This window comes from Antechinus flavipes, chromosome 2 (assembly GCF_016432865.1).
Source record: "Antechinus flavipes isolate AdamAnt ecotype Samford, QLD, Australia chromosome 2, AdamAnt_v2, whole genome shotgun sequence".
In the NCBI taxonomy this organism is placed as follows: domain Eukaryota; kingdom Metazoa; phylum Chordata; class Mammalia; order Dasyuromorphia; family Dasyuridae; genus Antechinus; species Antechinus flavipes.
Window position 1 is genome coordinate 103,950,375 of NC_067399.1, and position 11,432 is coordinate 103,961,806.

The 11,432-nt window shown below is 36.7% G+C and overlaps 1 protein-coding gene across 1 annotated transcript in view; it reads right to left on the bottom strand.

The window, feature by feature from the left end:
* PPP4R3B (protein phosphatase 4 regulatory subunit 3B) overlaps positions 1-6,118 on the bottom strand; it is a 76,357-nt gene extending 70,239 nt beyond the window's left edge. The window contains 3 exon segments of the mRNA XM_051975307.1: positions 4,270-4,325; positions 5,716-5,820; positions 5,823-6,118. Of these exon segments, the coding sequence (XP_051831267.1) occupies positions 4,270-4,325; positions 5,716-5,820; positions 5,823-5,856 (195 nt within the window). The 5' untranslated portion in view covers positions 5,857-6,118.
* Positions 6,119-11,432: the final 5,314 nt, after the last annotated feature.

The window sequence follows — 11,432 nt, forward strand, 5'->3', positions numbered from 1 at the left end:
ATTGTGCTATTCTTTTTCTCTTTTCTTCCCTCCAACAATCTCCCTAATAAGAGTATAACTCTTAGAAAGATAGTACTCTTTTAGACATGGCACATATATACTAAAAATATTTATATATTTTAATATATTTATGTTACATTTATTTTTAATAGAGATTCACCAGACTAAATTGCTCATTTTAGTCTTAAGGGAGACAGTTTTAGTCATTCCTATTTCTTAATAACATTCGTACATTTGGTATCTGTTTACATCTATTTTTTCTAGTATCTATCTTTTAGAAGATCCAATCAATTTATAAGCTTACTACTTGCAAGCCACTCTTTTAGAGGTACAAAAATATGAACTTATCACTATCCTTTTGCATGTGATCTTCTCTAAGTTCAAGATCAATTATTCCTAGTCTCTGAAGGTACTGATGAGAGTGTGTCAGACTTTTGGGAGATTTTGGCACCACTATTTTTGCTATATTAACAAAAACATTTCACTAAAAGCTTTAAAAAAAAAAAAAGTACTTGCTTACATTCTTAGAAAGGGCAGGTGCAACATTTAAATAGGTAATTTGGGAGAGAAAACACTAAACTAAGCAGATTATGAAGAGTTCCCAATGGAGGTGGTATTCAAGTTTAGCCTATAAAGAAGCGAAAAATTCAAGAGGGAAAGGTAAGAAATGCATGATAGACAGGTTTGTGAGATAGCCTGAATGAAGACAGGTAGAGGGCAGTAAGAGTTGCTACAAAAGTAGTTATCAGCTACTGAACTAACCTAAACATTGCCACTGCTTCCCCTCCCCAATCTCTGCCAATAACCATGAAAACCACAGAATTAACCAAGTCTTGGGCAACAGGCAATGTAAATGCTGACCTGTAGTGACTATTACCCCTTGTGGGTTTTTTGGAAGAGCACTATCACCTAAAGTTATATGATCATAGTCAAGTTATTTTAGCTTTATGGGACATATGTTCTATCTTTAAAATCAAGAAATATGTCACTTTCTATTGCCAGTCTCCTACCCTTTTAAAAGCTTTGATTATGAACAACAGTATCACATAACTACTGTATAGTACTCAAAATGTAAAATTCATGCAGATATTTCTACATAAATTAGCCAAAAGATAACTATTCTACTTTATAAAATAAAAATATTTAATAATGTCCTAAAACGTAAATTATAGTATCCAACAACTCTCAATGTTTCTAAAGCATACTTTTCATTAAAAATCCCTCTTTAGCAACTATGACCTATTTCCTCTTGATTCACCTTTGATAAACAATTGTATAAAACATTTTAAAAAACATACTAGTTAAAATGTAATCTGTTAATATCTGGGAACATTATAGTGTCATATAAATTAGGTAAAAAGGTATAAATTCCTTTTAAGTTTCAGACTAGCTACTAACCTGCAAGAGGAGGAGGTTTCCACATTAAAAATTCCTAATAATAAGGAAATCAAAGGTCCAGATCCACCCCTTTCCCCCATCAATCCCCACTCTACATTCTATAATTCTAACCTATGTTAAAATACAGAATTTTTTTTCCATTTTCAATTATAATTTTAAGAGAAATTAAACATTTGCTTTTTTATGTTTCAAATTTTTAAAAATGAAAATTTCCTTATTACTAATAAGCTATTACTACATTTAGTATCTATTAAAAACTGGCAACGTAATGATAGCTAAAGTTATATATAAACTAGCGAATACATCAGCATCATTTGTAAATCCAAAAGATTTCTGTGCAAAACTACTGTTTAATAATTTAAAGGTGATAATTAAAAGGAAATAAATACAAAAATTCTTTAAACTGAAAATAATAAAACATCTTTGAAAACTCCAAGCACATTTTGTGATATGGTTTTGTAAACTTAAGAGATAAAACCACAAAAATGGAAGTAAAATAAAACAAAAAATCATTTTCTAGTATATGAGGTTTACAATAAAGAAATAAGTCATACCAAACAGATTAGTTTCATTTATATATAAAAGACAAGATTTTGCCAAATTCACAGTTAAAGAATTGGATAGCTAGGTGGCACAGTAGATAGAGCACCAGCCCTGAAGTCAGGAGGACCAGAGTTCAAATTTGACCAGACACTTCCTAGCTGTTTGACTCTAGGTGAGACACACACACACACACACACACACACACACACACACACACACTCTTTTCTGATAAAAATATTCTTAGCATATTATCTAAAAAGATTTAATCTGTAAGCATGTAATTAGAGAGACCTTAACTGCTGCAGAAAGGAAAAGCAAGAAATTACCCACACAAGTCTTAACTACTGAGAAGTTATTAAATAAAAGAATGGAAACATTTACAGAAAAAGTGATTTTCCAGGTAATATATAAGTAATAATTAAAAAAAAAAAAAAAAAAAAAAAACAGCTCCTTTGTCTCTACGGCAAAGAAACAAAGCTTTTTAAAATCTGCAAATATTTATAATTAGCATAAACTACAAATTTTAGCTAATTCATTAGAGCAGTTACATATGTTTGTGTTTATATAATAATATATAAACATTTAATTTAAAAATGCTTCTACAATATTATTGGAACTTTGATATATTTGACAAAATTCTTAGATCCGTCCTATAGAATCATATTATAAGCCTTGTTATAAGGCTATCTTCCCCATATTTTCAATGACTAAAGACTATTGAAGCTACTCTAAGATGTAAGAATAAACTGTGGAGAGAATTACAGAAACTTCAAGTTGAAAGAGAACTTGGAGATCATCTTTCACACTTGTGGCTAAAGCAATTATCTTTTCTCATGGACTTTGTATTCACCTACACAATTTGCAGACACATGAAATTCACTGATTTTTATAGCGTTTATATAGTGTATAGACTTCATACACAAAAGGAATACCTACTGTAACATATTCATAAGTGGCTGTCCAGTATTTACTTGAAATTTCCAAGAATGTAGAACCCTATCATCTTCAGGGGCTCATCTCACTTTTGTACAATTTGAATTGTTAAGATTTTCTTCCCTATATTTAAACAGCTCTAATTGCTGTGAAGATTTTTCTCCTATTAAGTCAACATCTACCTCTTTTTCTAAGATGTGACTTTCCTTCTTTTACCAGAGGTCTCAAATAATGATCGTTATAAAATAAGGGGGAGGGGTTAGAGAACCACTAGATCTAATATTGAGTCACATTTATTTTGCCCTTACTAATATCAAGACAGTATACAAAAGCCCTAGAGATACAAAAGAAGAAAAAAAAGACAAAATTCCCTTAATTTTCCTTAAATTCCCTTAATTCCCTTAAAGAGCTTACAGTAAATTAAGAAGACAACATATAAAGGACTCAAGAGATATAAGAATCAATATAAGTTGAACATAATCTGAGATGAGATCACAAATAAATTTTAACAGTTGATTCTCATCCTGAGAACTAATACAAATCAAATAAAATAAAAAAAAAATAGCGTTCTATAAGAATTTAAGAAAAAAATTCCATTAAAATATCTAAATACTAGAATAGAAAAGTAAATTATATAACACTTAGGATAATCAATTCTTAACAATGAAAGAAAACTCAGTCCTACTATTTGTACAACTTTTCTTCTTATTGTAGTATATTTCTATTACTATGCATGTACTATTCAAACATTCATAATTAAGAACGAAAACTTAAAAGGTAATTGCAACCTAAATGGAATTCTGAAATTCAGATGTTAAAAATTAAATTCCACATTAAAGTTACTTTAAATACACATGCAAAAAAAGAACAGTTTCAATCCTTGTAGCCATTCTTGGAGATTAAAAAAAAAATTATGTGAAACAAATAGGAATAATCTCTTTTCCTAATGAAATAACTGATTTCATAGTCATATACACAATATAAAGGAGAACAGCAACATCCACATTTTTTAAAGTATTCTTCTAACATTATACTAATAATATACCTTAAAATGGAATTTAAAGGGTTTTTGCTACTTTTAAACTTCAATAATAATTGATTCAAAGAATCCAACTCCACACATAAGACTCTCCTTGGTTTAAAGAAAACCCTTTAAACTGCCTTTCCAATAAAAAAAAAATAATAATTTAAATATGGCATCTTCATAAATTATAACCAAACAACAAGTTTTCCTTTTTTTGGCACTGAAAAAAGTTTTAACTTGTAAAGCATATCATAATCTGTTATTTTGTTTAGTAAACACACTTTGTCCTACCAAGAAAACTTCATGAACTGTGCCTAATTTATACTTCATTGATCTGATGAAACAATCTTAAATAAAAAATTTCTACTTGCCTGTTGTTTCTGATATGCAGTGTTTGGATTTATCTTTGATTCCAACAGTAGTGACCCTAAAAGGTGAGAAGAATAACATATTTAAATTTTCAACTTTAAAAACCAAACCAAAACAAAAAAATTCACAACACATGAAAAATTCTCTTGACTCTTCAGCCAACTAGACATCTGTTTTGAAGTAAAGAAATATGTTCCAAATCACATTTTCTCTCCACTTTGAGCAAATACATTCAATTTAAAATACAACTCTTTATTTTTCACACCTCTATCTCCCTCTATCATCAAAAAAATAAAAAAGGAAATTAAGGAAACAAAATGACAATTAAAAATCAATTGAAACCAAAATTTTTTAAATCCCACATGACTCTTTTGGGTCAAGTTAAAAAAAACAAGTCAACATTAATATCTCACCACACTATAGTAACAAAATCTTAGATTAATACAAAATTACAGTATTTTATTTATTCCTCTCACCCAATAAGAACAAAACTTGAAATACTTTGTGTACAGGCAGAATTGTGTGGCTATTTAAAACACATTTACTCCAGTGCCTACTATTCTAGGACCTACAGATAAAGATACAAAGAATGAAACAATCCTTTTTCTGGCGGAACTCCTTCAATCTTTAAAAGAAAAAGTGGAAGTGAGTGCCCTAGGAGAAAAAAGCCAAAGCTTTATTTAAAATTTGTTTCTCTAACAGCCTCACGTTTTTGGTGTAGAGGTTCCTATAACCAAAGGTAGCAAGTGACTGCTCTAAGCTTTCCAATGTTAAGACTTCGATTATAAATCAATGAATACAAGTTTACACACAGTCTGCTTTGGTGTCTATCCTGTTTGTAGGGTAAAGTACCCTTTTCATTGCGGCCTCCACAAAGGATTACTCCGGAGCTACCTCAGACCTAAGTGTGTGCGTGTGTGTGCACGTATCGTGGCAACAGTCTGCAGTAACCGATACCAGGCCCGAAGACTCTTTTGGATTTCCCCAGCACCTGTCGGTGGTGGCAATTAGGGCGACGGGTTAAGAACGAGCAATGTTGTTGTTTTTGTTTTTTAATTTAAGGAAAAATAATTTCCTATCAACCAAAGTTTCATAACCCGTCCCAGAAACATAATCAAGAGGACCTCAGCTTTCAAGCGGCGAATCCTCAAGGATATCTGGAAAACTTCCTTCCTTCGGCCCCACAACTAAAACTGGAGGGATTGCAGTGGAAGGGAGGCAAAATCCAGTCCCGGGGGCCGGGGGCGGGGAACCATAAACAGCTGCTAATTAGGAGTAAACAAGGGAAAGTGGTTTTCCCAGCTCAGTGGGGAAGAGGAGGAAAAAAAGGGTACAACAAGCTCCTCATCAGGAAGCAGGGAGGCCTGGGGCCTAACCCAAGCAAGCCCTACCACCCTCAAGCTGCAAGACACATCCTTCCCCCGCCCCCGCCGCCCCCGAATCCTTACCGTCGGACTCGGCCCGCACCAGGAGCGACATGCCTTTGAGCCGCTCCACGTAGGTAGAGGAGACATGCCCGGTGCCCCGGTCGTCCCATTGCCGGTCCTCATTCAGGTGTACACCTTTACCCGCCGCCGCGTATCCGACATGGTGGCTGGCCGCTGTGCCTCCCCACCTCCGGCCGCCACCGCCGCCTCCTCCTAACTAGCCTAGTCTGTATCTCTTAGTCGCGGGAGCACGCAGCGGCAGCGGTGGCGGCGGCTCCGGACAGGCCACTGTACACCATGGCTCCAGGGAGCGGTCGCACGCAGGGGTGACCACTGCTGCGAGTCTCCAGCACCACAGTACCCGCGCTAACTTTCACTGTCTTCCCTCCCTCCCCCCAATTCACACACACCCACCCTCCCTCCGCCCACCCCCCTGAAACCTCCCCAAGGGCTCGCTCGCTCTCTCCCGCCGTCCCTGCCGCTGCCGCCGTAACCACTACAAGTCCGCCATCTTGTAACCCGATTCTCTCTGCCTTTCTCTTCCTCCTCCAGCGGGCTCGCACGGGCTGCCCTAGCAGGGGCTACGGCGGCCGACGAGCTCAAAACAAGGCGCTTGGCTGCTAGTTCCGCACGCGTTTCCTAGGGCCAGTGCTGCAGGCAAAGAAGCGTTCTCGCGAGCGGGGAAAGGGGTGGGTGAGAGGAAGACCTGGAGGCTGGTGAGGCCGGGAATTCGAAGGGGAGGGGCGACTTCTGCTCCTTGTTGCTTCTACGTCCTTGCTGCGGCTCCTTTAGACGAGTCTCTGGGGAACTCCTTTTGGGGCCGGGAGCGGACAAACAAACCGAGGAATTGGTTTGTTTAGACTTGTTCGTTTGGAAGAGGAGGAAGCGGCGGAGGCTTGCGGGGATTGTCGGGGATGACCGGATTGTGGGACCGCCCCATCCACATTCGAATGGAGTGTCGACGCCGGCCGGCTGGCAGTGTGCGAATCTTAGGGACACGAGGAGTGTGTATATTGGGGAGGGAATCGCTTTCCGCAGTGGGGGCGCTTCGTGACCGCGGGGGCAGGGATGAGAAGGGATGTTTTTAACTACGTGAGACTAGAGAACTTGAACCCCACTACTCGGGAATCTCCCGATGAGTCCCCTGGGAGGAAGGGCCAGCTGTAGTGAGAACCGAAGTCCCACCTCATAAACTTCCCGGGATGGTTTGTGCCCTCCGGTCATAGGTCATAGTGCCCTCGGGTTTTCTTGTTTTGATAAAATTTGATGGGCAGTGCATCCTGGGAGTTGTAGTCCTGTTTAAAAAAAAAAAAAACCGGAACAGAAAGTAACTATTGAATAAAGCCAAAAGTATTAAATACATGTGGAGCCTGAAAATGCAAAACAAGATGGTCCGATTTTAAATAGTGTTCTCTCTGCATTTTACACTTTTCTTGGACTTAGAAATATACTTTATAGAGGTTCTTTGGAGGTACCCCTCCAAAGTGGGACGTAACAAGCTTTGCCAAAGGTTTTTCTCGTTTATCTTATCCTTTGAAACTTCAAGATAGGTCGTCTTTTAATACAACTAGTAATTCCGGCTTTCGTCTTAAAGAGAAGTTTGAAGAAAGGAATGAAAGTATTCATTCTAACCAACCCTTCCCCTCTCTACCTCCCCTCACCACTTCCCCCCCCTCACCCTCCCCAAGATTTGTGATGAGGGCAACCATGCAAAGAAAACAGCAGCTTTAACTAGTTACCTTTTCGGCTATAATAATTTGCCTAATGCCCATAATCCTTTCTATTCACTGAAAATCTTGAGCTTGATCATAAGTGAAATAAAGGGGAAATGCTGACTTTGGAGCTAGATTGGTGACTTGCGGGCGTGTTTTTGGGCAGGTAACTTTTATATAAGCCCTAGCTTCCTAAATTGTAAAGTAAGAATAGTGATGCCTGAAGTACTAACTCACAATCTTGTAAGGTATGGAATAATTTATGAAAGGTGACCCAGAAGTTTTAGTGCAGTTTTAAGCTGTAAGAGTTTAACAACTATTGAAACATTTACATTAAGCTTTAGAAGCTTAAAATTTCACTGAGATTTCCAGGCAACTTTATAACAGCTCTTATTTAAATAGTATTTTATAATCTGTTATCCCTCTGGCTAAATTATAAACTACTAAGGGTACGTATTTCAAACCTTTAAATGTTTATTCTCCAGGATTTTTTTAAAAAGACAGAGTTAAGTGACTTGCCTAGGGTCACACAGCTAGTAAGCAATTAAGGCTAAATTTGAATTCAGGTTTTGTCCATAGGACTAGTGTTGTATGTATTTCACCACCTATCTACCTCTACAGGACCCTTTCAAGGACCAGAAGTGCTAGCCTTTTTCTCCTTCAAACAAAATAACTTTTTGTTAATACCTCTAAAATCTCTGCTTAGACTGATAATATATATTACTCTGAGAGAAGTTAACTTCTTCTGTACTAGAGAATCATTTATTCACTGAGCTCCTACTAAGTACTATGGGAGATATTGCACATACTACTAACCAAAATTTTTATGGTCACCTTATCTAATTTTATTCTTCTATCAACTTTGTTAATCGGCTAGTGCTAGTCCAAATGAATGCTGTTATACAGTTACAGCTGTTGTTTGCCACAACAGTGGCTGTTGAGAGAAGTTAGATGAGCAATTAGATATTACATCTTACTTCTTTGCTTCTGACTTCTGCTTTGACTCTTGACTGAGTTTTTCTCTACATTGCCAGGGATATTACTTTTTTATAGAGCCCTTAGGACTCTGATTTCCACTTCCTGTACTACTTCACTATTGGCAGTCCTTGACTTTCTATTGCCCAGCTGATCCTGGACCCACAGTAACATTCCCCATACTATTTTAGTCATTTGCTTGTGAATATTTCTGGTCACTTTCTGGAAGTTCCTGACTCTGGGTGAAGCAGTCTAGACAAGACCTAAAGTAGGGAGTAGAACTTTTTTTTTTTTTTTTTTTTTTTTTTAACAGATGGGGAAACGGAGCTTTGGAGAAGTAAAGCTATTTGCCTAAGATTTCGTGAATGACAACTCAAATAATAACATCAATTTCTTTTGATTCCAAATCCAGTGCTCTTTTTATCCTACTGAAGAAACCAGTCTCTACAGAAGTTTACAGTTAAATGGCAGTGCTAAAATATACAAAAGGAATATTAATGTAAGGCAGTATGCATTATATTTCCACATATACTAAATGCCAAAGCCATACATGATATTGTACCAGGTGCTGGTGTTAAAGATGAGGCTGCCCCTACCCACAAGGAGCTTACAATTTAGAATGGGAACAATGTATACACAAAATAGTGTTCCAAATACTTAAGAAAGAAACTGTTGCACAGTTCTGAGTTTGGAATACTAGATTAGAAAGTTTTGGTTTTATTCAGTTAGACTAATGGGTTAGGCAAAGGAAATGTTGGTTTAAATGGCGATGTTGCAAGGGTTTTGGCTTCCTTTTCATCCCAAAAGACATTGTAGACATTATCTGGAAGCTTCTTCTTTGCAGTTGTAGGGCATCATGATGATCTAGTTTTGGGGGGAAATTTTTTTTTTTTTACCAGCTGGAAAAGTGATTGTCATCCAAACAAATTTATTGCTCATGCTGGCTTGACCCAGTAGATAAGAATATGTCATTGTCTTACATGAAAACTGAGCGTATTCAACTAGTTGGTGTTATGGGCCAGAACTTTGAACTTGAAACAAAGGATTTTTACAAAGTACTAAGTCACTGGAATTGATTGAGACAATGGTTATCTAATTTAGCATGCTTCAGTATGATTGATTTAATCCTACAAGGAGATGTTATGGACTAGAACTTGAAACAAGGTACTAAGTGGAATTGAGGAGACAATGATTAAATCTAGTTTAGCATTGATTTAATCCTATAACAAATAATGGTTTCCTAGTGATATAATGATTGATTTGTACTCAGTGTGGAGCTTATAAACTAGAAGCTTCAGCCAGGTTGATTCGGAGACAAGACAAAGGACTGGCAGCAGGAGCTTAAGCTCTCAGAACCAAGGGGAGAAATTCAATTAGATCTTAGGTCTTCCTGGTGGCTGGCCTGGACTCCTGCACTTCCCCCACTAAGACCAAGGCCAGACTGAAAGACTCCAGAAAGCTGCCCAGCCCGGGAAGGAGATAATAAAGGACCTGGACTATAAGAAAGCTAACCAGGCCCTCCCCCCCTCCAAAGGAGACAAGACTTTGAAAAAGATAATAAAGAATTTGGACTTTAACACCTGGCTATACTTGGGGTGATTACTGAACTGAAATGAAGGCTGCTTCCAGAGACTCCAAGAAACACCTCAACAGAGAATATTATGTTTTAGAGAGAACATTACAAGTTGGGTTCTGCCTTTATTGCTGTAGGCCTTATGAAATTAATTGTGCTTCTTGGTAAAGACAGAATAAAGAACGTCATTATTGATTTCTCTGATTTGTATACAAAGTTTACAATAAATCTAGCTTATGAAGCAAGTTTACCTATTCCTATGTGTTTCCCAGTTCCCCTTAATGTTAATGTTTTTCCTCTATTGATTGTCTTCCCCTTTGTATGCTTTGTTTATAGAGAGAGCAGTTTGCATCTTGTTTCCCCCATTGTGCTGTGAGCTCCATGAGAGCAAAGCTTGTCTTTTGTCTTTTTTTTTTTTTTTTTTAATTAAATATCCTTAGGACATAGCATAAATGCCTGGTACCTAGATGCTTGTTGTTTTATTATTTAATCAAGTACATTTCATGGAAAAGTTAAATTTCTTGTGAAGCAACTTTTAAACTGAATGTAAAAAACCTAATAAACTGAATGTAGTAAATACATATCGAATATGTCATGTAAATCTAATATTAAATATGTCACATAAATGTAATATCTTCAGAAATGTTTTCATTGTATGTGACTTGAATCAAATCATCCTTGTCTTTGCTTAGCAATCTTAGCTTGTATAAATTGTACTTTTCAGCTAAAAATACAATAGTGCAAATATTTTGTTGTTGGTAGACAATCCATCAAAATCGACTAATAGCATAGATTTAGAGCTTAGAGGTATTTTGAGTCCAACTCCCTCATTTTACAGATGAAGAAATTTAGTCTGAGAAAGTTTAATTATTCTGAGAATAACAAAGCTGGTAGGAGTCCAGGATTTGAACTCTGGACTCTCTGACTTCAAGCTTAGAACTCTACTATGCTAACTAGTTGTCATATTTTTGAAGAATACTGTATTTATAAAGATTGTTATATGAAACACTCTGACAATTTTTGATTTAAAATTTGATTAGAAAACTCGAGTCTTACTTTGGCTTCTTTTTTTAAAAGAAATTGACACTCATATAAAAGAGTGTTCCAAATCACTATTAATCAGAGAAATGCAAATTAAGACAACTGAGATACCACTACACACCTGTCAGATTGGCTAAAATGACAGGAAAAAATAATGATGAATGTTGGAGGGGATGCGGGAAAACTGGGACACTGATGCATCGTTGGTGGAGTTGTGAACGAATCCAACCATTCTGGAGAGCAATCTGGAATTATGCCCCAAAAGTTATCAAACTGTGCATACCCTTTGATACAGCAGTGCTACTACTGGGTTTATATCCCAAAGAGATACTAAAGAAGGGAAAGGGACTTGTATGTGCAAGAATGTTTGTGGCAGCCCTGTTTGTAGTGGCTAGAAACTGGAAACTGAATGGCTGCCCATCAATTGGTGAATAGCT